Genomic DNA, 26,873 nt, shown 5'->3' on the forward strand with positions numbered 1-26,873 from the left:
GCTAAATAATTTAGTCACTAGTTTTACGTTGGGAGTATCGTATCTTTCGAGTCTTACTGAACTATTATCTTCTTGAGTGGATGGAACAACAATCGATTGAGTATCCATTTTAGTTTCTGTGCGTTTATTTGAACAGTATTCTGACGTAGATTTTCACACAGAAAAATAAAACACCCTCAACAATTACAGTTATAGTTCTTGGAAGGGTTCGGTCTTGTTTGTGTTCTGTCTACACAGCAAACAAGTTGTCATTAAATTTCCAAAGCAAACTGGTTCACCGACGTCACACATCAACACTGTAACTGAAACCTTTCCAGAAAGGCTAGTAAGTAATTTTTCCAACTCGTCAAACGACTCGTCCAAAATTAGCAAGTACCTTCATCGCTACTTGCACACTCCCATCACGTCCGCCTAGGGTTCATTTTAGTTGAAATTTACAGTACAACATGAAGCAGGTCCTCTTTCCCCATTGCATGGTTAATTGATGAGACAGAAGAGGGAGAGAGGAAGCGAAAAAAAAACGATCACAACGGATGGCTTTTGGACATCGCCTTACACTTCGCGTTCGGTCCGTCTTTTAGCCTTCGTGGAAGACACGCTAGAAGTCTTTGGGATGAATTAATTGAATCTGCCGCTTTTTGCGTGAAATTAATTTAACAGTTGCTGCTGTTTGGGATCGAGTCACGTTAGCCCCGGTTCCGGTTCTAGGCGGATATGACCGTGCGTCGAAACGGGTTCGTGTGTAGAGGCTTGGCGCAAGGCTTGTTGTGCTGTAGAATAAGAGATTAAAAACTTTGTATGGCATAGAGACAGTCAGTTTAAGGAAAAATCCTTCTCAAGCATCAACTCTACTCTCTTATGGGATCTTTGGAGCATTGCGCCTAACAGTATGCAATATCGGTGTAAGATTCAGGAAGAGTTAGTCTCCTCAATGTTACTAGATTTTACACAGGTCGTTGAACGCGGAAGTCTTCGCTTTCTTGCTGTGATAAGCCTGATGGTTCTGAATGATTCATAACTTAGCTCTGAGTTAAAGACACTAACATGGAATTAAGAAGTAAGCCGTGATGTGGAGTGATTTATTTCTATCAGGATATTTGTAACGAATACATCTAAGACGGTAGAAACAATATGGCGGATTCAACCACTTAGGTTCATTCGATAATATTAGAAAATTGAGTCCAATTAGAAAAATTGATTTAAATGCCAAAATAGATTAAATAACACCCAGAACTAAGCCAATCATTATTGACCTATTTTCTTCCTTGTACAAAATTGCATGATACACAATTTACAATTTACTATACCTATACCAGTCTTCAGTTTGCCAAGACCATCCTAAGGTAAGAGCAGTTTAGCAACATTTATTGGGCAATTTCAAACACACCCCAGGTAAGTGAGTAGAGGGTAAACAGAAACCATTTACAACATATCCGCACAACGCACGTTTAGAGAGCACAAATTACTCCCGAAAAAAGCATCTAATGAAGCTCAGCAGAAAAACTTCATCCAACAGACCCGTTCTGCGGTACCTGACAAGTTTGATTAATTCTCCTTTTCTTTCTTCCCTTAAATTCTCTGTTCACCACACACGCCCCATTTCACCAGTCCAATCTTGATGATTTCGTCGTACGAGTACGTGGAGTACATCGATGGCAACATGGTGGCGGCCTGCCTATCGCCAGTGGATAGCTTCTGGCCCGCATCCTTCTTCGTCGGCAGCATTGTGCTGTTCTTCATCATCCCACTTTTCATACTGGTCGTGCTGTACTCGGTCATCGCGAAGAATCTGATGGACAACCCGAGCATTATCATGTCCAGCGCGTCCAACGGCAATCGGGGCAATGTTTACAAGTACCGGAAGCAGGTGATTTTCATGCTTGGTGCCGTGGTGGTAAGCTTCTTCGTCTGCCTGTTACCATTTCGGGCACTTACACTGTGGATCATTATCGTGCCGAGCGAGACGATCGTTTCGGTCGGTATCGAGCGGTTTTACATCCTGCTGTACTTCTGCCGTATCATGCTGTACATGAACTCGGCCATCAATCCGATCCTGTACAACCTGATGTCGTCGAAGTTCCGTAATGGATTTTTGCAGCTGCTCGGATGCGGTAAGATTGTACGGTCGGACAGCATATCGAGTGGGGCGCGCAAGGGCGGCGGTACGTTCCATACCGGTTCGACGAATCTGAGCAGCTCGCACGGTACAAGCTCCAGTCAGCGGAAAAGTCAGCGCGAGGACAGCAGCAATGGTGGTAACAGCATCCGACGGCCTACGGTACAGTTCCAGCAGCCACCGGTGAGCGATGCGTGGCATCCGCCAAGCCAAGCTGCATTGAGGCGTCACAGCAGTATCATATCGATTCGGGGTGTTTCGAGTGCGGGAAAGATGAACTCCACGGACGCAAAGCAACAGGAGGTGGGGACACTGATCGGGCCGGTACTTGAAAACGGTAACAAAATTGTAGAAGAAGAGGAAGCAGCAGATGAAAGTGTCGACAGCAATGTTAGAGGCATTGGTCCTCTGCAACAACAACAACAACCACTGCCAAACAGTAACGGTTTCCATAGGTTTAAGGATAGGGTTAGGTTTAACGGTTCGCGACAGTCGTATCGAGCAAAGCTAGATTTTCATCACTATCGTGGTAGCCATATAGGTCACGGTCATGTCACTGCCATCACCAACAATTGTATCACCACCTCCGAGGTGGAATCCACCGACGATTGCACACCGCCGTTGGCCAATGAACAGCAGCCTCACCGGAGCAATGACAATAATCGATTCTCTCTGCTGAAATCCTACGCTACGGCGGCACTTGCGACGGCTACAACGGCAGCTACGGCGACGGCGGTTGTGGTAATAGTGGCCACCGGTTCGGTTGATCTTGATCCCACCCCCGATCAAGCCAACCGTACCGACTTGCCCACCGGTGACAACAGCAGCGAGACGGACCAGCGTTCGCCAACAGCGGACCAGCAAACGAAGGAAAGGATCGAGGTGGAAGGGAATGGAAAGGAATCACCTACGGCGTGCATAGCAACGTCTTTTGCCGTTGGTTCAATGGAATGTGATATTTAGCTCCTGGAGCGAAGAATGTTGTGCTCGTAACAGTTTGGAATTACATATGGTTTAGCGTAAGGGTGAATGGGCAAAACAGTTGCAAACTGTCTGGTACACGGAACAGGAATGGGAAAAGGGTGCATTAGAAGGCGTTATGAACGTCGAATGGCTTTACTTTTGTGTGCAATTGCTGCCAGCGTGCTCTTGTTAGAGAACGACGCTTAAATGAGGAACAGAGCAAAGGGAAAGTGAAAGTGGCGGATACCAAGTATTCCACCACCACCACGTTGTACATTCGAAACTATTTATACACAAAGTACATACAAGATCAATAGATGTAGGAAGCGGCCGAAGATTTTATGTGTAACATTTATCCTAAATAAAAATCCATACCCTGATGAGGTGAAGGTTCATAAAATATCGTTTTACGTTGATGATGAATTAAAAAAGCGACGTGATTACTAGTGCTCTAAAAAGCGATTTAACCGTAAGGCTTAATTTATGCGTTTTGTCTTGTTTACCAAATTAAGATATACTTCCAACTTCAAGCCGCATGAGAACGCAAACAACTCAAGTCCCTTGAGTCTTGTGCTGTCAGTATCATTATGATAGTGATTGCGCACACTTTCGCAGCGGCGGAACAACTAAGTAACTCCATAAAACCACTTTTATGGTTTCTTCCCACGTCGATTGAACGCGCCCGATTGCATCAAAAACGTCCGCGAAACAAATCACTTCCCAGCGTAATTGACTGGCATCCATCCGTTTATCTGCTATCGGAGCACGCGCGCCCTGCACGCCTCTTTATAGATGTCTTCCAGCTCTACTCTATCGTGATCGGCGTCGTGCAAACGTCCAAAATGTGTCAAGATATATTTAATTATACGTAGGCTTTTGTCGCACCGACACGACCTCAGTCAATGAATTCGTGGCGGGCGACTGGGCGAGCGAAATCGTGAATGATGTGCCCTTTAACGGGATGGCTTCATTTACGGCGAAATGACATTAAGGTTCGGTTCTAATTCGGCCTGAATTATATTGCGCTCAGGAGAGCCGTTATGTTGAGTCGCTTGGCTCACCGATGCCAAGTATGGGATATCGAGTAAGGAATGAAAGAAAATGGCCCTTTGCCAAGGCCGAGCGCGCTTGAAGGTTTGTATCTTGTTTTATATTATTTCGTTAAAAAAATTCGGCGTACACCAGTTTAGGATGGAAGTAGAAAAGGGTGGAATAAATTGGTGGCTAAGTCTCATAAATACAGCACCGATGAACCCTCGTTGTCCGTCGTATGCGTGGGGAAGGGATGGATCCGTATTAAGTAGACGACAAATCTAAGCAAATCGCTTGCTGTCTTCCTTACTAAGATTAATACGCTACGACGCGTACGTTTCCTTGAAGCGCCGTTGCACGTGTTGGTACGCATTGTAGATTCTGCAACATAGAGAGAGAGAGAGTAAAGGTGTAACGATAATGAGCATGAGGAAGAGCTTTTGACTGGGCCTTATCTCATACTCACTTTGACTTGGCCGTTTTGAAGGACTTTTTCCGTCCTTTGGTCTTTTTCTCATCTGAATCGAGTGAATTGGAGGAGCTGGAGGTTGGCAGATCGATCGGTGTAATCGATATGCAGTTGTCTGTGAGTGGATGGACAATGGAAAAACATTTAGCTGCTAATATTAGAGATACTCTATCCCACCAGCGGCAGGCACCTACCAGGATGGACGAAAAATGCCAGCGAATGACGGCCCCGGGTACGGATCGTTTCCTCCTGCGGAATAATCACACGGTGCTGCAGGGCGCTGATCTTCTCCCACGTCCACGTTGACAGTAGCTCACCGGCATTGATGAGGATGGCACCGGGCAGATGGCCGACACGTTTCCATCGATCGGTACCGGGCAGCTTCACCTCCAGCCCACCTTCCGAGTCTTGTGCGAGGAGGGTAAAGGTGCCGTAGTCACAGTGTGCTCCGCACCGTGTTACCTGTTGCTGTTCCTGCTCTTCCTGCTCTTCCCGTAATTTGGCACGGTAGTCTTCGGGCAGGGACAGATCGATTTCGTCCTTTGTGCAGCGTTGCTGGCTGTACTTGCACGTTCCTCGCAGCAGCTCATTTTTGCCATCGTCTTCGATTAGCGGAGGATAGTAGAGCAGCCGGAATGTGGACTGATTTTCGCCCTCGCCGTCCAGTATGTGGCGGTGCTTCTCGAGAAAGTACCCGCACGGTAGCTCCATACCGACGGCGAGTGCCTGCAGGAGCAGTGCCGACAGGCGCTTGAAATCCGTCGCCAGATCGGACACATGCTCCCGGAAGCCGGGCAGCGGTTCGTCCGGTAACGGTCCCTCGGGCTTCAGTGTGCAGATGTTAAACGTGTGGCGCAGATCTTTCGATTTGCCATCGAAACGTTCCTGTCCCGGTTTGATGTAGCCGTGGTTCGTTTCGCCTTTGCGCAGGTATGTTTCCTTCGTGGGATCCGAAAGCTTGCAGAAATCGTCCAGATGACCGTACACCTGCTTCATCTAGCGGTTGAGAGGTAGAGAAGAGGAGAAGGAAACACACTAAATGAGTTATCAATATTAACTACCGCATTGTCGCATTTTAAGACCTCGTCGTAAAAAAAAGTTTCGCTATTACTATCGATCCTAAAACGTTGCACACTAGTTCAACGAACTCATCAAAATATCCGGACACCCTTCGACGCACGGTATTTAAATCTTCTACCACTGACAACAATGCACCCGAAAAAAAGAGGCAAAATAAAACAACTTCAACAGACTTCCAATGGCCCTTACGATAAGATCGTTAAACAACCGTTTCCATGACACACGGCGCTAAGCGGACCAGCGCCAGTGGACTGTGAACTGCACCAAGACCATCCCTTTACCCGGTCGGAAAATTGTCGTCACGCGGTTATATTGACAATCGTTTACTTGTTTGTGATACTAATTCCCCCACAATTTGGACGCTCGTAAAAAAGGTAAAGTTTAGCCGCCCCGTCTGCCGATCCGCGCTACTACCCACGAGACTGATGATTACATCCGCCGCTCGGCATAGTTGTCCCCGGCGATGGTTTATCGTTCATCATTTGCTCACGAGAAAATGACACGCATTTAGATGAACTTCAGGCATCCCACTTTGTTAGTGTGTGTGTCCTCCTCTTCTTCCAAAACACCATCCCGATGGACTGCGGCAGTAAGTTTCTAGCTTGTTATTTGTCGTTGAAACAAATAGCTTTAATTTGTGTTTTGTTCCAACCGTCTGTCTGTTACGCACAGATCTTATCCACGGGGCTAGATTTAAGATCGCCGACCGGCAAAGTCAAAACATCGCACGGTACGAGTAGTCGTTGGTAATGTGCATCGTTTGTACCACGTGTTCGATTGTGTTACTTGCGTCGTCTTCATCGTCCTTCATCCGGTACCGCTTGTTCGTGTAACGAGACCATTAAGGAAAGGCGTACATACGATGAGCAATCACCAGGGGCTCATGAAGAGTGGAGTGGTGGAATGTTTTGAAATTAAAATTTTCCACCCCACAGGTAATCAGGGAACCGCGGCAGTCGATACTAAAGTCGAGCTAAGGGCGGCTACCGTCTCCCATCAATAAATGCCGACCGAGCTTTCGTCGTCATAAAGGACGGATCGTCTGCCGTTGTTAACCGCGTCGCGTAGGAATCTGTCTTCCGCTACGGAAAAAGGGAGAGTAATTTTTTTCTACGCACCAGTTGCCCGTTATGGTCGCAACATCAGCAGGAAGTGAAGTTTAAGGTTAAGTGTCGCGTTTTAATCGATCGAGCTACGGTGCCGAGAGATGGGGAGACACATGAAAATAGAACGCCCCATTGTTTAGGGCGGGCGAAATCGGAACATAATCGTGTTACTGTCTGCACGCTCTGCACTCACGTCGGCGAGCCGATATTTGAAACCAGAAAGTCGATGACATCTTCTCCCGCGAATACAAGCGGGAGACTTCATCCAAACACAGCGCGAGCCCATGCAAACGATGAGATCAAAGGTGGAACCAATGGAGCAAAATGAACGTAGCAATGGGAAATGAAAACGAATTAATTTTCTTCGTACCGTTGTTGTGGTACGAAGCTAATTGGTGACTGTAAAATGCTTTTTGAGGATACTGTTACCGTAGGCGAAAGAGTGTGCTTGTCTCGAGAGTGCGGACAGTCTGCTATTTGTTGCTTGCACAAAAGAATGGAATTCATTGGTGCTTAGCGATCAGATACGAATATAATCAATTTGAACTTTATTTTACTGTTCGTAACACATGATTCAATCATTATTATGCAGATCGAATCGATTGTTGATTAGAAATGTACCGTCCTCCAAAAAAATCAAACTAAACGGCCAACACAGACAACCCACTGAAAAAGCACTGTCTAGGGCGCAATCATCGCCGCTTCAAAGTCGATCGTTATCTTACGGTAGAATGCTACTACACCTTCATCGGTTAGCTGCAAATGACCACCTGCTTCATTATGAATAATTTTATCCCTACCCGGCATCGGAATGTTTCCAGCTCCAAAAACAAATAAAGCAAGTGATTCCGAAATCACAACCTGTGACGCACTGCGAGCCGTAGTAGTTTTCCATCCCAGACGCTCGGTAGACTGCTGCACGGTGTTTATCGTCTAGACCGGTGGCGCATAAACAAACCCGTACAACATCATCCCCGGGCCCCCGTCGTGCACTCGTGCGTTCACTGTCCACCAGTCCCGAACACCGAAGGACACGACCCAGCATTACTATAAAAGCGTTCCCCCCCTAGCACGCTGGAAACACGGACTCCACTGGCTACGATGAATCCCTTCGCTGGCAAAGTTGTCGTTATGATGAATTATGATCGTCCCTTTTTTTTGCTCTCTCTCTTGCCCATCCCTCATCCGGTAGCCATAGCCGGAAGCACTTTTCTTTCCACAACCCGGTTTTTTAACGAACTGTTTACAAACAGAAACATTTCGGAAGCGGTTGGTTGAGGCGCGCTTTTATTGGGCGTTGTTTCCCGCCCCCTGACGGAATAATTCCGGGCCCTTGGAATGCCGCCCTCATCACACAACTAGGTACGGCAAACAAAGCAAACCACCACCGAACAATGTGTGGCGCGCGTATTTTCTTTTGACGCCTCTGTGCTCAAGGAACAGGTGGAGAGGATCCGCCTGGTTAGCGTACATACGGAAATTTGTGCTAATTGAAGACACAGACGTCAATCGTGGATTCGGGAAAGATACGTACGAAGGTTTCTCGCCGAAGATAATACGCAGTTTTTGAGCTTGAAGTAATCCCCTTCCAGAAAGGCGGTTGGATTAAAAGATACCGGAAGCGTTCCCGGTTCCCCGCGGAACGGAAGGGGTTAACGGGGTTTAGGTGGGCTAAGCTGCAAAGCTTACGACCACGCGCGATAGACAACGGTCAAGTCAGCAGAGGTTGTTTTGATTCCATTCTTTTTCCGCTGGATGTGAGCCGTGAGGTACTGTTAACTGAAACGCACTAGACGGGGGTATTTTTGTGCCTCTTATCGGGTATGCCACGATCACGTGCGTGTGCGTCAGGGTTCTTCTGCAAGACGTGTAATCCACTTGCAGTTTGCAAGGCCAGTAGCTAAGTGGTGTGGGACATACGTAAAACGAGCCATGGTTTGTCGCTTGTGACCGATGCTGTCGTCGTTCAGTTGCATTAAAACAAAGGGTTCTTTTAAATAATTACAGTTCACTCCTGAAGTCTTTTTAATGCCCTGTAGATTAATTTAAATCTCATTCGATTTTTGTATTCTAACCTAATGCGAAACATCGACTTAAACTTACCTTATCCTCCGATATGCCATGGTTAACCAGCAACGCTATGCCTTTTTCACTGAGCGCTTTGTGCAGCTGATGTCCGACACGATTCACCACCGACCGGATTGGACATTCCTCCGTACCTACACGCCGCGAAACGAAACGAGAGTGGGAAGTTAGAAGTGTGCATACTTGAGTACCGGTTACAGCATTGCTCCCCCAGAGGGGAACTTCCTATACGATTGCAATAGGAAGCTCGAGTGCTCAAGGGGCGACGTGAAGACTACGAAAGGAATGGTGGTAATTAATGGAATTTAGTTTTGTTTTTGCTTTCATTACAATAATTTTTTACCCCACACAACGCTATGAGACACGATTAGAGGAATTGATATCTACCTCTACGCCACTGATCGTCGATTAGACCGATCGCGACACCAAAGTGAGCAACTAGGAGCGAGTTTGTGTGGGAACAATATTAATTTAGTTCCAGAGTTTGATTGGCAGGCCGACAAGGGAATGTTGGCAGTGCAAATAAAACGTAATGCAGTAAGCATTTATTATTATGGTTAATTCATCATGGGGGACCTGAACAAGAAAGATCGCTCTTTTTCTTTCAACTACTGTAAGAAATCGAAGCATTTGAATGATGGAATGGACACATCAAGTTAAGGTAAGCATAAAGGGAATGAAATACATTTATTTGGAAGTGAACCAAACTTATCTCAGATTGGGCTAGAAACCATGCTTTCCTACGCGTTTTCCCCGCCATTTAATCTCAAAAAAGGACTTTACACTTTCGAATGGCGTGTCAGGGGTTCGCCCCGGCTTCGATAATCCGGGCAAAAGTTCACTTCAAGTTTGCATGTCAGTTCATAGAATACGCTGCTTTTTTGCGTATGGGTGCTAAAAATAAATAAATAAATGAAACGGTAACCTACAAAGCAGCCAGACACGTGGGTACTGAGCAAAGCTGTGGCTTTAGACTTTCCATTTCCACGTGTCTAAAAGCATCAATAGAAGTTGGGAGTCTTGAAGGCGGGATTATTCACCAGTTTTTTCCGCCCACAAAAATGTAAGCTTATTTAACCATTTGGTTGCTCTTGATTTTCATTCGTCAACCGCTCAATCAAATGTGTACGACTCTGTCACCGACATCAAAACCGACGTTTCGCATCTTCACTTCCAGCGAAGGGAAAAGTTAATTCCCGTATGCGAGCTGCAAACAAAAAAGACAAGTGAATGTGTTATTATCAAACCGGGACGCACTTCGAACATCAGCAGCAGCATGTAGCGGAACGTGGCTGACACGTTGACATGATGGCATGCTGCTCCTCGGTGTTCGTCTTGTGGCTTTGAATGATCATTGACATTAAACAGTTCCACCACACACACACACACTCGACAAAGTGGCAAAGAAGTCGTCGCGATGCGGCACATCCAGAGTTTTAAATTTCAATTCGACCGTTCCTCATTTCCGCCGGAAAGAGGAAATAGCAGCAAAGGCGAACCATAAAACACGGTATGTGGGAACTCCGACGACGAAGTGATAAGAAATATAGCGAGAACCGGAGCGGACGGGGCACAAGATAAGGCAAAAGAACAGTGCGAAGTGAAATGAAATGTGTCTTTAAAGTAGAAATCATTTGAACGCGATTAGATCGGACAGATTTGCGGCATTGACCTTAGCGGGAAGGAAAGTCCCGAGCGAGAGGGAAAATAAGGGACGAAAATGGAGACAAAATCTTACGGCGGTCTTTTGGTTCCATTTTTCTTCTCTCCTTAAAGCTCCATCACCCACCATCGCCCACCGTAGGAAGTGAGTGAACATTAGCAAAACCATAATCACGAGGGAGGTTACGTGGTGGATGTTAAGAAGGCGACATGCGAATCTTCTCACCAGTCATGCCCGGGGGTTTCACCCAAAAACCACAAATAATTTACGACAAGTCGTCGCTTACTGACCAATATTGGGGAGGTTAATACAGGGAAATAAAAAGCACCAAACAGAAATCGCCTTTCATGCACATTTTTTACTACTCCATTAAAAGCCGTCTGCGGAACCGTCCGGGTGGCGAATAAAGGATGTGTAGAGAGCGAGAAAAGAAACGCACTATCCTACCGAAAAAGAAGGTCAACCTGGGCGGGAAGAATTTTTTGGATGAGAATGATTAATATTTCTTTGCCTGACTCGATCCTTTTTGCCGGAGTTAAGAATGCTCTTTTCCTTTAGCAAAATGTGTCCTACCCCGAATGAGTAGACGACAGAAAGCTGATACTGTACGGTGGCGGAGTGTACGCATTAATTCCTCGATTCTTGACCCCGTTCCGACTGTGCGAGACCCGGGTTGAATGATATGATTGGTAAGCGGTTTCGAAATCATAGGCTTTGAAGCGGAATACCGGACGGCGGTGGCCTCTCCAAATTATCTGGGCCACCATCTGATGGTGGAGCTGCAGTGCTTTTTATCGCACACCCATCATCATCATCATTTGCAGCAACAATCATCGTGTGAATCAACATCTTACAGTTTTCGCGACACGCTTATCTACAACGCCGGCGAAGATATGGAGCAGTTTTATGGTTGAATAGGTTTTTGGAAAACTACATTGACTACAACTATGGTGCAGGATGTGCTTTGATTGCTTCCAGGAATCGATGATGGACGGTCTTGGTATCATCTCCCGGGATAACGATCAACGCTATGCGAACTGTATCGCACTGTAACATTCGCCAAAGCCAACGCACCTCCCTAACCCCTCGGACGGAAATGCGAGGATTAGAGCCTTATCTCGCAACCGCAAAGAAAGCGAGAGGAATGCGCTCTTTAGGGTGAAGCGTACACTAGTTCGCTACGGTCGGCGATGGTGATGATAGTAGGAGCTGGTTGATAAGGCGATACAAAAATAAAAGCAAACTAATGCGAAGGAAAGCGAGTTTTCGCTGATAAAAGCCCCGCCGCAAAGATCATCTGTGGGAAGCGTGTTTTGGGGTATGATTTATTTTTAGCAGGCCCGATAAGCATCAAATCGGGGGTGGAACGTTGCTTGTTCGCACCTGTTGCACTAGGTGCGGAAATAATCCTAACCCTTTCAAGCGCGTGCTACAAAGAAAGATCTGGCATGGAAATACAGCCCTCCGGCAGGGAAAAGGGGCATCCGGCGAAGGGAGAACGCGTATGATTTATGGAAGGTGCTACGTTTCGAGAGCGGGACTTTGGTTAGGTCATAAAGCAATAAAATCGCATCGCAAATCTGCTTGCAAGCTGCTGATTTGCAGCATTGATGGCATTGCGGGAAGGTGTGTTTGTTGATTTTTGTTTCATTTTCATCGATAATCGTGAACTTTTTTTCGAGAAGATACTGTAAAAAGGGGCAACAGTAAATGGATTCATGTGGCACGAGGTGAGATGGAAATCCCCGATTTTATGGCCAGCATAAAAGAAAGCACCAGCAAACCCCCCACAAAGGACCACTTGACGATATTGATTTTTAATGGACGCGATATGATAGGGACACAGCAAACTTTAGATGGTTTGTGTGCAAGATTTGGGGCGACTCATGGCACGACGGGGAAAGACAGTTTTGCTGATGTTCAAGAGGGCGATGTTGGTTGGAGTAATTTAAATAAAAAAATCTTAACTAATGAATATATCATTAATAAGAATGTAATAAGATAAAAAATGGAAGCAACCTAACACACCCTTTGTGAACATATTTCCATTAAGTTATCAGCATCAGACATAATAAAAGTAAGAAGCAATACACTTCTTCTACTTCTTCTTCCTTGGCACTAAAACCTCGAGAGGTCTCCTCGGCCTGCCACTTCTGGCGTTCTGTGACTTGATTTTACCCGTAACAAGGTAGTTAGCCCTGCGTACGGGGAGGCAGTCTGGATGGGATATGAACCCCGGTCCTGCCGTGTGAAGACCGGTGCATCTGTCGCCTCGGCCACCGTACCGACCCATCATCAACAATACAACAATCATCAGCAATACACTTCTCGATGCTCTAAATAAATGTAAACAAACAAGAACTTGCGTTTGGTTCGGTGGGTCGGTTCCAGCACGAGCAAAAGGGAACCGCGTGGACGGCAAACAAGCGTTCATTAGCACGAACCCAAATGATTGGGACACGAAAATGGCTAAACTAAACATGTCGCCCGTATACATATGTGCCAATTTTCTTTTAGCGCCTTCCAATTAGTGATCCGTACAGTGGGCACTATTGGAAGTGGGAGCTGCGACTGAAAGAATTGGGTAGAGAACATTAAATTCCCTCTAACGTCTTCACGTGTTAGTGATTAGCTGGTAAACGATCGTGACCATTCAATCAGGCGGCTGTTTTAAAAACGTCTGCGTCAGGAAGGCGAAGGGAACGGGCAGTATGCAATCATCTTCATGACCGCAGCCCCTATAACAATCACCGGATAGCGTTGATAATGTTTATAATTCAACAACACGCTTGGCTTGCGGTTAAATCACGACACGGCCGTATCTTCCATTCATACTCAGAACGTACTATAAAGAGGGGGGCCTGGGTAATTCAAACCATAGATAGGAATTCAAGACTGATAATAGATGAATAAATGCGCTTTGCGAAAAACACGCATGTTTATTGCTTTTTTTCGTGGAAACTCCTAGACATGTCATCAGCGATAGGATACGCTGTAGCATATGGTTTCAAAGTGGTGAGTAATCGAAACAATATATCCCACAGCTAGGCATTCGTTGCTTGCACGCAAACACATTGCAAACTTCAAGCCTGTTATAAGCCGGTCCGAAATGATCGCATAAACCATCAGCAACTAAGCAACTAAGTTAACGATTGTTTAGTCTAGGCGAAGCACAGAAAGCAGCAGTTCTATTTTTAATAGTAAATCCCTTTATGATGATGCTATAGAAAACAACCTTCATGTGGATTTCCATTCGTTGTCGATTTTAACTTTTGCAAACACTAGGGTTTACCCAATGAATGGAACGTGGTTTTTGCTTTCAAAAAATAGATGATCATTCAAAATCACTTTTTTCCATCTCTCTCACTGGCGGGGGCCGTTCAGTATATTTACTGACGACTTGAATGAACATACAACCCCCCTCGATCCCCTGACGCTTTCGTATTGACCACCGATCAAATGACATCAGAATGGCAGCACAATGCAGCAAGCATCCTCCCTGCCCCTGTTCCTACCTCGTTCCGATTCCGATTGCTTAACAGATTTCTTTTAACCGGAACTTTACATAACCGCGATCGTTTGTAGCGACGCCGCGCATAGGTCTGGGGAAAGATCGTTACGATGCGAGCATTTGTCAATCGTTCGACCATGCCTGGGCCGATCGTCGTTCCCGTACGTACGGCGCTCGGCAATGAACCGTACACGATCGTGGCGATGATTCATTTGCTTTCCGTGCCGTCAACGCATGAACGGCTGGGATGCTTTGTCTGCGGGGATGCTGTAGCGCATCTCGCGCGGCCCACAGCTCGTCCTCGGCACGGGACAATGATCCGCGTGCGAAAGAACGGGACAGAAAGTGGGACCACAGTGTTAACCCTGGAGCAGTGGTGCCACACACTGGTGCACAGGTTAGTGCCAATCGAGTTATAATTCATTTGCAAATGGGGTTGTGGCCTTTCAATCAATCGCTCGCTTCGTGCGCCAGTAACCGCGGGTCTGGTAAACTGGTACGTTTACCGCGGGTCTGGTTGCGTTTTTCGGTGCCAACCGATACCGTTTCACATGATACGGATTCTTGTCGCTTTGTCACTAACTGTATGTGATCGGTCAGGGAATGCAGAATCCCCCTTTCAGCTGGCGTTTGATGATCCTGCATGAATGGTGATGGTATAAGAAATGCTTGAATGAAAATTCACAAGGTATAACTTTAAAAATAATTCTCAAAAATAGATAAACCATCACGCACTTTTCGTGCTGGTTACGCGTGCGATCACGATCATCGTTTGTTTGTGTTTTGTTGTTGTTGTGGTTGCGTCTAGCTTGCTGTGTGTCTGTATGCTGTTGCTAACTTACCACAGTGTGCGAGATCGATGATGGGTATTTGACTCTTCGACAGCAGTGTGTCAACCTTTTCCTCGGTAGTTTTGTTCTTCAACATGCTGAGGCCGCAGTTACGAGTGTCTAAGCAAATGTTATGAGATGAACAACACTTTTATGTTTCCACCACCCGATCCGGTATACGTGTGTGTGTCCGTCTCTATTCCAAGGTTTCCGGCACGGCACTCGAGACAGGTTTTGATGCTGATCGTTTCTTCTGCTACTTGCTATTGGTCTCTTGTCTTTTTCGATACCACAAACTATGCACAACTCCACCGCGCACAAGCACGATCGCGACTTATCCGTCCGCGAGAATGTGAGTGTGTGTGGTGTATGTTTTGAGGTGCGTATGCGGGGGCTTTTGTTTTCACCACTACCAATATCAAACGCGCGCACTGGGCATGCACCAACAGCACTGGTGCAATTTCACTTTTTCATTCCAGGTTCGAGTGACTCCAGTACGCCAAATGTTGCTCGCAAACCTGTGGAACTCGTTCAACTGTGTTGTTGTACGGTTTGTAAGCAATTCCTTGACCTAACTATTTCACGGAAACGATTAATCTTTCACAGTTCATACGCGATGTATAAACGGGTCTGAGTGTGTGTTTTTTTTCCTACAGCTGTTGTTTTTGTTGCGAGGTGCAAACGTTTTGTTGGTTGCCGTGGTGATGATCAGCTAGCCCGCTATCATTTCCTCGTTCGTTCGTTCGCCTTCCGACTCAAATGTTCACGCCACACTTCACGCAATCGAGGCAAGTGGCTGATTCACCGTGACAAGCACACTAAACTCATTTGGCCCGATACACGCACGGGTAGATTCACTTCACTCCACTCACGTCTGCTTAGGGTGACTGAATATTCTACCACCCCGTTTTAAAGGTTTCGGTTCGCACGTACGGGTACCCCAGTGACTGACTGCTCGCGCTGGCCTCGAATCACTTACTGATCGTAATTTTTACACCGTGAGTCGGTCTTAATGCTTGCCACCGCGGCGCACCGTCGCACACATGTGTGACCAATGTCGATGCGTACCGCCGTCGTTCGGGGCAGCTGGGATAGGGACACGACGTTCGCCTCCGTACGCCCCTAACCGCGCGTTAATCTCGTTGCCGCGCTCCGGGATCGGACACCGTAGGTGATTCCCGTATCGGTGTAAGCGTGTTCTGCTAGTTTACACAGTCGCGATATAGCGGCACTGATAAGTTTGGTCCGATAAAACGAGCTTGCGTTGTCCAAGTCGCAAAGTTCACCGTCGCCGCCGTGTGCAAATGATGTTTTCGCTGATTCTATCGCCGAGCGTTGCAGTGTTCCAACACGGCACACACGATCGCGCTTGTGTGTGGCACACGCACGACACGTTGCACTTATTCGGTGCTGTTGCAGTTGTACGCCGCTGCAGGTGCGCTGCTACACTTCTGAACGCGGTACCGGGTGAAATCGGACGGTTTTGGCTCGGACACGAGCTCAACGCGCACACCTACCACCGTATTCGGTCCGGTTGCTTCTGGCGGTGGGATTGAAACTTTCGAAAACGGGCCAACGACGATGCTGATGATGCTGATGTACTGACCGATCATAAAACTCGCGGATCAGTCGTTGTATTTATTCACTGCTTCACACACTCATTCACACCTGAGATTCGTTGATTCTCCCGTTCAACATCTGGGGCTTGGTGTATGTTGCTGCGAGCTTGCAGTACGAATCCGCTCAAACCCGTGCCAAGGAATATGCTGCTGATGGATGTGAGTGGGTGTGTGTACGAATGTATGTTGGCGAGATTCGTCAATGTGAGACGGGACGGTGATCTTCCTTTTTATTTTTCGCTATGCTGTGCGTGCGCTTCTGATGAATAGAAAAACAAACAAGAAACAACAAAGCGCTTCTTTTTTGACGTTTCTTTTCATACGCGTTTGGGAAGCGATCGTACCACTACTAATGCAAACATGACCGTTTACGTGAACAAATTGTACATTTGTTAAACATCCAAAAAACGATGAGAAAAATCGAATAACCAACCGTTAATAATAGTTGCGCTACTGTCCGCTAGGGGAAAGTAACTTTAGTACAACAGTTTTTAGCACAATAATTTTATCAAATCATGACGAGTCAATAAAATGTTTATGTTAGCATATTATGTATATTATTTATTATTCGAGCAAATCATGTATACTTTATGCATAAATCATCATTTAACATGGTATTTTAAGAGAAAACAATGGGCCATCATTTTTTATTGTTGTTCTAAACCACAGCTCAAAATGTCCCATCGCTCTACCACAGTTCACGCTCGTCCCGTTGCTATGCGCTGTTGTTGTTTTTTGCTTCTACAAGCTGTCAACAGTCGTCAACCGATTTCCAACGGAATTTTTCAAGCGCGCCACACAACACTCGTGATGCAGTTTGTTTTGTGAATTGTTAACAGTCCCACGCTTTCTGATCGACTGCTCTTTCTATCCACACAGCCAAAAACCAGTGAAAATGTCGCGAAGCGATCGGGTTACGGATCTGATCATGCATTACTACATGGAACACGGTCGCAACCGGGACCTGGAAAAGTATCTACGCTTGCGGCGAGGGTCGAATGTGACGCGTTCTTCCAGCGATGGTAGTCTTCCGTGCTTGGATGAGCTACAGCGTCGAACTGCATGCCGTTCCGCCTGCGATCAGTCCGATGTTCGTAAATCAATGGAAAATCTGTCCACGCTACGCAAAAAAGCGGAGCAGCAACAGCTTGATGAAAGTGAAAAGTCGCTCCGCAATGCGTCCGCCGAAAGTGCCAAATCGATGGCGAACAAATCACCCGACAAAGTAGGCACTGGCGCTGGCAGCTCTACGGATGCGAAGGGAGTGACAGTTAAAGAAACAAAAGTGGAACACAAGAGTGGAAGAAATTTCAACTTTAATCTAGAATCGGTGATTGAAATTAATCTTCCTCCACCGCCGACTATCACGCTGGGTGTACCGACCACGTCAACAATTGCACCGATTACCTACACCCAACCGGAACCACTTGCACAAGTGCCAACGGCAGCAAAACAGCAAGTATCACCGCGGATCGTTGTTCATGAGAATAGTACGCAAACGGCCGCGGCGGAAGATGATCCCATCCGGCCAGTGGTGAAAGCACACGTACCGGGAAACATGGAGGAACCACTGGACAGTACCAAAGATCTTTCACCCAGCAGCAGCATTGCATCGAACAAGCAAAGGCTGGAATGGGATTCGCTGGGTGACATCGGGTATGATTCGAGCGAACGGTTACAATTCTGTGGCGCAGCCGACCTGAACGAAACGGAGAAGCGTTGCCTTCAGCGGTACTTTGCCCGCAAAGGGCTTACGTTCGATCGAAGCGTGATTGTTGTACGGCAGAGAGATGAAAAGGAAAAGAAACCCGCTCGTACCGGCGAGGACACGTCGATCATGCGAACCAAACCGGAAGCTCAAAGTACACCAAAACCACCACCAGCACAATCGTCAGTACAACAGATTAACCGGGAGGAAGCCAAATCCACCCAAACGTCGCTTCACGCGCGAGGACGAGAATCGCGAGGCATACAAGTAACGCGACGGAACGAGGAATTTTTCCAACGTCAAGACAAAGCCACCGGGACAACCGACAGCTACACGCTAGCTTCGGTAGATGCCGCGGAAAGTTTCGAATTCTTTTCACCTTCAGTGCCGGAAACGGAAAATAATACCCCTTCCGTAGCTGCTTCCGTTTCTACGCCGGTTCTTTCGTCATCAAACACTTCCTCGTCTACGGCGAATGAGGCCAGTTCCAGTAACCGTTCGATGCGGCCCGCGTTTGACGACGAGGTAAAGCTCGGACTAACGCTGTACAATTCGATTTGTGAACTGAAGAGCATGCCGACAGGTGTGAAGGAAAGTTTGATCGATAAAATATTTCGAAAGCTTTCTCGACACGATCCGAAAAGAAGAACGCGGGAACAGCTGCTACAGGACTACGGGAAGGCTGTTAGGAGGCGAATAGAGAAGGAGGAAGAGCTACAGGATGAAGGCAGCTGTTCAAAGACAGTGGGAAAGGAGGAGACCAACGTGTACGACGATGTGAGTCCTTGCACCGAGAAGGACGAATCGGAAGACGGCAATGCAAGTCCTCAGCTGGATCGAAGTATGGATGTGGTAGAGGTGATTGAAGAGACAATAGATCCGATACCGGGTCCTGGTAGCGTTAATGTGTCTGAAGGATCGATACAAGAGTCATCTACCGGCTCGAACGAAGGGAAAAATGAGCTGCAACATTATTCCTCAGGAGAAATCGCTTCCCTAGAGAATTCATCCCATCGCACCGTTTCCTCCCAGCCCATATCAGCTGGAACGACTAAGGAAAATCTTCCTCGAAAGATGTCCGCACCGGAACCAAGGGATCGGCGCGTTCGTAAAGCTATGCAGGAATATCTTAAGCCCATGACGCACTCGGAAGTGGAGTATGAGAATTTCCGTCAGCTGCGACAACTGAACCAAGAACGTGCCAACGATCCACAACTGGCAAAGATTGATCGAGAGATCGAGCAGTTGCTGGTGAAGAAAATGTTACTGCTTAATGTGGGACCAACTGTTACGGCGGGTCCTACACTGCCTGTGAAGGATATGGCGCCTGCCCATCCTCCTCCTCCTCCAGCAGTGCCCGTACCGCTTCCTAGCGAGCGTAGCGGAACGGTATATACATCGGTACACGAACCAGTTTCAGCACACAGCAGCTCCAAAGAAAGCAACAGCTCGGCGTGGAATTCACACTATCACATGGCAAAGGTGATCAAGAATCGTTCGAAGCTGGAAACGCCCACCGCCCTTACCTCGACACCGTCCGATGTGAGCATTCCTACCTTTATTAAGCAAAAGAAGGACAAGTTTGTCGAAAACTATGATCAGGTTCGAACGCGCCGAGCGTTCGAGGAACAGAATCACATTTACACTCACCCGTACAGTAGCGGTGGGCATCGAAGCGACCGAAGACATCAGCACGAGAAGGAAAATCATGCATTCCGTAAGGATAGATACGCGTTAAACAAACTGCCGAAAGGAAAAACCACCGACTGTAGGGCGATGTCGTCCTCCAACAATACCATTCCGTCGCCGGAATTCATATCCTCCGATTCGATATCGATACCGGTCGTTACGACTCTCACAAACACGACCACAACGCACCATTACGATATCAAGTCTAGAATGCCATCACCTACGGCAACGAAAGGACGCACGGCCGGTACACAAACGACAGATTCAATCCTGCGCACCAAACCAATTTTTGGAGAAAAGAAACAGAAACCCACCTGCGTAACGACGTCCGTACAGGTTCCATCGACGGTTGGAATTAATGTGACGGCAGGACGCTTTCCGATGGTCGAATGTAACTGCCCCTGTGCACATCGAGATCAGAGACGTTCGGAAGTTGAATTGAACAGTAAGCACGACGTTCCGCGACGAACGGAAATCATCAACGGCGGACGTCAGGACAAGCAGGCACAAACGAAACCATCCTCCATAGCGTACGTTATTACCTTCGAAGGTACATCGTCGGAGCGAAAGGGTCACAAGTCCCCGGTACCATCAACGGTGTCATCCTCCGAAAGTACAACCGAAAGCGAACCCGAAAACGGAAAGGACGACGAGTCAGAGAAGATGCTCACACTGCGGGAACAGTTTCGCCGATCGTGTCCTGCTACCCTTAGCCGGATCGAGGAACGGCGTCAGTGTATCAGCGAGCTGAACAAGCTACGCAGCAAGCGAAACCAGCAGCGCCAACGTTTGTTGCTGCTTACATCGGATGATTCGTTGCGAAAGACGACCGCCCAGGGAAGAAGCCAGCTACCTTCGCCACCGTTAAGCCAGAGGCGTGTGTTTGCCTCGACACGTGCCATCCGGGAGAATACTCGCCGCCAGGTGCGCAAGCTGCCGGAAGTACAACGGAAGAAGGAAATCGAGCGGATCAACAATTTAAAGCGAAAAAATCGCATTCTGAAGGATGTGTACAATAAGGTAATGAGTCAATTCCCGGGTTTTGAAAGTTTGTAGAAATTTGATAGATTTATTAACTCTAAACTTTTCGTTTTCCAGAACCTGCAACGAAAAGTACTGAAAGGACAGGTTGACCTATCGAACAGTGTTCGAGTAATTCAGGACTAACCATGGAAGTAACGGGGTCGCGAGCCAGCGATACAACAATTTTAACAAATATTTTAAATAAAGTTTATGTAACTCGGTCAATAAAGGTGTCACGAAGGAAGCGTTTATTAGCTGCCAAGTATGAATCTTGTTTAAGTTGAGGTAACTATAGTAAACTTAAGATTCTCTTACAGCAAATTAAGTTGAGGAGATCGATCGAATAATGTGCTTTAATTAATAGATATAAATTACCAGAATGGAATGAGACCCCTAACAGCCATCTCAAAAATTGTTCATGTCCGTTCAATTTACAGTGTGCAACATGTGCTGGAAAACCCATGTGAATGAAATATCATCATCGTCGTTATTTATCAACGCTTGCCCTTTTTATTTATCTTATTTTTAACTTATAAAGAAGACTCTTTATTTTAATATAAAGCAGACAAAATTCTCTAAATGCAGCATAAAGTTTTAAATATTTCATATGTTCTAAATTCCATTGTTCATGAGCGATCCCAACTGTCAAAGCGACACACATGGACGCGCCTTCCTTCCACGGTCTTTGCTTCTCTTCATCACATGACAGAATTGCTAAAAAAATCCCAATCGCATTCGTGTTCGTCGCCGTCGTTCATCTCGTTCGCATTAAACTTTCCGTGCTACGGCTGAACTTGAGCAGTGTTCATTGTAGGTAGAAAAGTGGCCAACGCTGGCCGGTGTGCCGTTCCTCACTAGCCAATTCCCGACATTTCCCTTTGCAGTAGTAGCAGCAGCAGCGTATATAGCTCATCGGTAGCAGCAGCAGCAAAAGCTATACGGCGAAGGAGCAACGATGTCGACGATGTACAACAAGACCCTGTCGGCCCACCAGGCCCACAAGGAACACGTTCTGGCCGTTTCCCGTGATTTCATCTCCCAGCCACGATTGAGTAAGTGCCCAAAGCTTTAATAGAATAAATGGACGACAGGGGACATCTTTTCGCTGGAAGAACAAGAAAAGAAAGGAAAACTGTGACGATGCCAACTTTCGGCTTGCGCCCGTGAGATGTGTCATGTGATATGGTATAGTGAACCTCGCAAAGAGAACGATCTTTACCATGTTTCTCGATAACTTAAGGTACCTAAATGGTAAAGGGACAGTATTCACGGATAGTGCTTGTAAAAATGATGCATAAAATCGATTTTATATCTCGTACAATTTCCATCTTCTTGGTTCCCCACCGTTCTGGGGGAAGAAATGCGGCAAACGGAACGCCCAATTGTCGCACAACAAGTGATTAGAATGCATAAAATGATGGAATATGTGTGTTAGATTATGATTCCGGGGGTAAAATCGTTGTTAAATTGTAAAAAGAAGCTATTTTTTAAAGCTATGCAATCGCAAATACTGTTTTGATGTCACATGACTGTCAAAACACCTGACTATCAGTGTGCTCACGCACACTATCTCATGCGAGGGGAATTGTGGATTCCACAACCACAGTCAGCTGAACTATTCCATCTCTCTCTCTCTAGCCAGTGCGATGTTTACAGTGGTTGTGTGAAAAGGGCAAATAACGATTGGCAGGTAGTGTGCGTGTGTGTGAAATGCGATGGCTGAATGTTTTTGCAATTTTCTAGGACAGCGATGGCATCCTGGGAAAACTGGAACTGAAAATTAAATGTATAATTTTTTTCTATGCATTTAAAGGTCTCTACCCACAAGCTAGGCATACCGAAAGTCACATGGGTTTTGTTTTTTTCGCGTCTCGTTTATCACATGCTGATATTACGTAAACGAAACAAGATACCCTGGTTGATTGAGATTTTCCTTTTGGAGACACTACAATTTAATATAAGCAACAAAAGTAGCACCGGTTCTAGATTCTAAAACATTTTTTTTCGTAATCTTTCAGTCTATAAAACTGTGTCCGGTGTAAACGGACCGCTGGTCATTTTGGATGAGGTGAAGTTCCCGAAGTTCGCCGAGATCGTGCAGCTGCGACTTAGCGATGGCACGGTCCGTTCGGGACAGGTGCTGGAAGTGAGCGGCTCGAAGGCCGTCGTCCAGGTGTTCGAAGGTACGTCCGGTATCGATGCGAAGAACACGGTGTGCGAGTTCACCGGCGACATTCTGCGTACGCCTGTGTCCGAGGACATGTTGGGCCGTGTGTTCAACGGTTCCGGCAAGCCCATCGACAAGGGTCCGCCAATTTTGGCCGAAGATTTCCTCGACATTCAGGTACGTGTTGTTCGGGGATGCACGGTGCACCTCCATATTCCCGATGGCCTGTACTAACGTGCGTTTTTGAATTGTGTTGTTCTGCAGGGTCAACCCATCAACCCGTGGTCGCGTATCTACCCGGAGGAAATGATCCAGACCGGTATCTCAGCCATCGATGTGATGAACTCGATCGCCCGTGGTCAGAAGATTCCGATCTTCTCGGCAGCCGGTCTGCCGCACAATGAAATCGCCGCCCAGATTTGTCGTCAGGCTGGTCTGGTGAAGCAAACGGGTAAGTCGGTGCTGGATGAGCACGAGGACAACTTCGCCATCGTGTTCGCCGCCATGGGTGTGAACATGGAGACGGCCCGTTTCTTCAAGCAGGATTTCGAAGAGAACGGTTCGATGGAGAACGTGTGTCTGTTCTTGAACTTGGCCAACGATCCAACCATCGAGCGTATCATTACGCCGCGTCTGGCCCTTACCGCGGCCGAATTCTTGGCGTACCAGTGCGAGAAGCACGTGCTCGTCATCCTTACCGACATGTCGTCGTACGCCGAAGCTTTGCGTGAGGTGTCCGCTGCCCGTGAGGAAGTGCCCGGACGTCGTGGTTTCCCCGGTTACATGTACACCGATTTGGCCACCATCTACGAGCGTGCCGGACGTGTCGAGGGACGCAACGGTTCGATCACGCAGATTCCGATCTTGACTATGCCGAACGACGACATCACCCATCCGATTCCCGATTTGACCGGTTACATTACCGAGGGTCAGATCTACGTCGACCGTCAGCTGCATAACCGTCAGATCTACCCGCCAGTGAACGTGCTGCCGTCGCTGTCTCGTCTGATGAAGTCCGCCATCGGTGAGGGCATGACGCGCAAGGATCACTCCGATGTGTCCAACCAGCTGTACGCCTGTTACGCCATCGGTAAGGACGTGCAGGCCATGAAGGCTGTCGTCGGTGAGGAGGCCCTTACGCCCGACGATCTGCTGTACCTGGAGTTCCTGACCAAGTTCGAGAAGAACTTCATCTCGCAGGGTAACTACGAGAACCGTACCGTGTTCGAGTCGCTCGACATCGGCTGGCAGCTGCTGCGTATCTTCCCGAAGGAGATGCTCAAGCGTATTCCGGCTTCGATTTTGGCCGAGTTCTACCCACGAGACTCGCGCCACTAAGCGCGCATACTTTCCAATTCTCTCTCTCTCTCTCTCCGTTCGTATTGTTGTTCATTGACGGTAGATAATAGGGCAGTGCGATTGTGTTTCGGACGGTTGGTACCGCTTCCGCTTTGTTTCTCCTATCGCTAGAAGCAAATGGTATTTGTAAATGGGTGGTACGGTACACACGATAAACCACGTATAATGCATTCCTTTCGAATCCACAATCAAATGGATCTATTTTATTTTGTTTGTTTTGCACCGTAATTGGGTGACGTTTATGGTGCAAAGGACTTCCTAAACTATACGTGCAGGCACGGTGTCCATATTTGTGTGTGTGTGTCTATAGCTACCGGTCGTGTTTTGAACGTTTGCTTCCATCAGCTAGCAAACAAAACGACACGAGATAATACTTTGACTGCCATCTTAACAGCAAACGATGATTTAAAGCAAGTTTTACCCCGGCTCAAGCAATGACAGTGTGCTGCCCTTTTAGTAGGATGATCGTGCGTGCAGAAGATACGAGCATTGAGATGGTTACTTCGTACAAAAAAAAAAAAAGGAATCCAAACCAAGCCAACAAAGGGAAAACTAACATCAACATAAACGACGACGACAACGACGAAAGAAGCCAAGAGTCGCACAAACCGCGAAGAAACCCAACGCTCGTGTCGTCCTTGGACGGTATGCGAAGCTCGTAAACAGCATCCGGACTGCGCATAGCTCCAACGAATGCACGCACCGCAACGGAGTCTACAACATCGCTCTAACATCAGGAAGAGAACATCCTTCCTTTCCGTGGGGTCACTCGACCAAAATGGGCAGATTTCCCACCTGTCGGCTACTGGGCCAAAGACTTGCTTAAACTCATCGTAAACCCGAATGGCAGAATTGAGAAGATGAAAGCAACTGCCCAAAACATTGACCGGCGAGCTAAGAGGTGATCGTGAATCGTTCCATCTTGAGCACGAGCGGGGTATAATTGAAAAGAAAAAAGAAGGCACGCAACGCAATACTCTAACAACACACAAACACTTTGTTAAATGCATATAATCATATACATATATATATATACACACATAAAGAGCTTTGATGCTAATTATTCTTGTTTCGTTAGTATGTTAGGAGAGGAGAACTCGAAGGAGCACCCTTGGTACGCTTTCGGGCGGACCGGGCTCCACCAAGACTCCACCACGTTTTATTAATCACCCTTCTTCGTTAGTTTCGCATTAAGAGCATAGCTAAGGCGTTTCCTTTTTACATATTTCTTCGTATACATTTTTAACCGTTTTGTAAGGAATGTTTCGTATATTGATAGTAGTTGTTTTGTTTCAATGGTTTTTCTTTTGCCTGCTACGGCAAACTCAAAAGTGTGCTCCACATACTTGCACCTGATTGTGAGAACCGTTTGTTCGCTTGATGAAAAACGAAGGGCCAAGTGTGTTGGAGGGCGACGGCTATTTGCCTAAAATTGGTGTGCAGTGGGCACGATAGGATTGAAAGCATACATACGCGCACTTGGCAATCCCTTTCACTGTACCGTAACGTTTCCTCCCGGTCACTCTGGGCATGCCATCTAAAGCCATCGTACGCAATTAAATCCCCTTTTAAATAGACCACGTTTTTGCGAGAGTGACGGGTTTTTGGTGGACAAAAAAAATGGTTGCACTGTGAAAGCGACACCCTTTAAGATCTTATTGTCCGGTGTGCGTGTGTGTATTTCCTGTACTGCTTTTACACCAGCGATCCAATCGAGCAAATGCCCACCGCCTTTGGTTCTATCAACAACGGACAGCAACCGCTTTGTTGCGCCATCGTTATCGATTCAGCGGCCATTTCGGTGTCTTCAATCGTCAAGCGTGGAAGTGGTGCTTGCTTGAGTGAGCGTACGCAATGTTACTTATGTTATACTGTCCATAAGATAAGGCTCTACCTGAAGCTGAAAAGCTTGTACACGATCCGTACGTTTTACGATGTATCATCCCCGGCCGGTTTCTCCTTCCGGGAGCAACAATCTTAGAATGCGGCACCATCATCATTAACCGGCCAAAAGCCGCCGCGGAAGATGATATTTAGCTTTGCAGGTGCGCGCTGCATGTAGAATAATTCTGCACCGGTAGTGGATTTCCAGCTTTTCTTCCGTACCGGGTGCATTCTGTAGATGGGTTTACAGCGTATTAGCAGAACGATTGCCGCACCTTCACAACCGCGGCATCATCTACAGAAGGGTTGGAGGAGAGAAATGGTGGAAAAGTTAGCGTAAATTTAAACAAACAATATTATTGCTGTATAATTACTACTGCACACGATCAAATGCAACAAATGAAAGTGAAACAGAAAACAAAACACACACATACACACAGCAAATAGAGCTGTACAGTTGCGAGGGCGCCATTAGGCGGAAGTGCAGATGTTTTAAGTGTGCAGATATATGTCATCCTGTATTAGGTCCATCGTTGAGAATGATAAGAATAAAGTGTAAAATCGATAAA

The 26,873-nt window shown here is 46.9% G+C and overlaps 4 protein-coding genes across 4 annotated transcripts in view; 3 read left to right on the forward strand and 1 right to left on the reverse strand.

Annotated features, from left to right (window-relative positions):
* LOC118504432 (growth hormone secretagogue receptor type 1-like) overlaps positions 1-3,474 on the forward strand; it is a 32,101-nt gene extending 28,627 nt beyond the window's left edge. Inside the window, exon 4 of the mRNA XM_036038872.1 lies at positions 1,609-3,474. Within this exon, the coding sequence (XP_035894765.1) occupies positions 1,609-3,079 (1,471 nt within the window). The 3' untranslated portion in view covers positions 3,080-3,474. The remainder of the gene's footprint in view (positions 1-1,608) is intronic.
* Positions 3,475-4,207: 733 nt separating this feature from the next.
* Positions 4,208-16,759, reverse strand: LOC118504434 (UPF0676 protein C1494.01-like). The gene is made up of 5 exons (XM_036038875.1): positions 14,868-16,759; positions 8,870-8,985; positions 4,775-5,576; positions 4,578-4,695; positions 4,208-4,492 (listed from the first exon to the last, which is right to left on the reverse strand). Exons 1-5 carry the CDS (start codon positions 14,950-14,952, stop codon positions 4,435-4,437), a joined length of 1,179 nt encoding a protein of 392 aa, XP_035894768.1. The 5' UTR covers positions 14,953-16,759; the 3' UTR covers positions 4,208-4,434.
* A 451-nt stretch (positions 16,760-17,210) lies between these two features.
* Positions 17,211-21,163, forward strand: LOC118504431. The gene is made up of 2 exons (XM_036038870.1): positions 17,211-20,891; positions 20,970-21,163. The coding sequence occupies exons 1-2, from the start codon at positions 17,370-17,372 to the stop codon at positions 21,036-21,038; spliced, it is 3,591 nt and encodes a 1,196-aa protein (XP_035894763.1). The 5' UTR covers positions 17,211-17,369; the 3' UTR covers positions 21,039-21,163.
* A 388-nt stretch (positions 21,164-21,551) lies between these two features.
* On the forward strand, positions 21,552-26,873 carry LOC118504433 (V-type proton ATPase subunit B). The gene is made up of 4 exons (XM_036038874.1): positions 21,552-21,704; positions 21,779-21,946; positions 22,913-23,238; positions 23,326-26,873. Exons 2-4 carry the CDS (start codon positions 21,850-21,852, stop codon positions 24,397-24,399), a joined length of 1,497 nt encoding a protein of 498 aa, XP_035894767.1. The 5' UTR covers positions 21,552-21,704; positions 21,779-21,849; the 3' UTR covers positions 24,400-26,873.

The sequence above is a fragment of the Anopheles stephensi genome, chromosome 2, assembly GCF_013141755.1.
Source record: "Anopheles stephensi strain Indian chromosome 2, UCI_ANSTEP_V1.0, whole genome shotgun sequence".
In the NCBI taxonomy this organism is placed as follows: domain Eukaryota; kingdom Metazoa; phylum Arthropoda; class Insecta; order Diptera; family Culicidae; genus Anopheles; species Anopheles stephensi.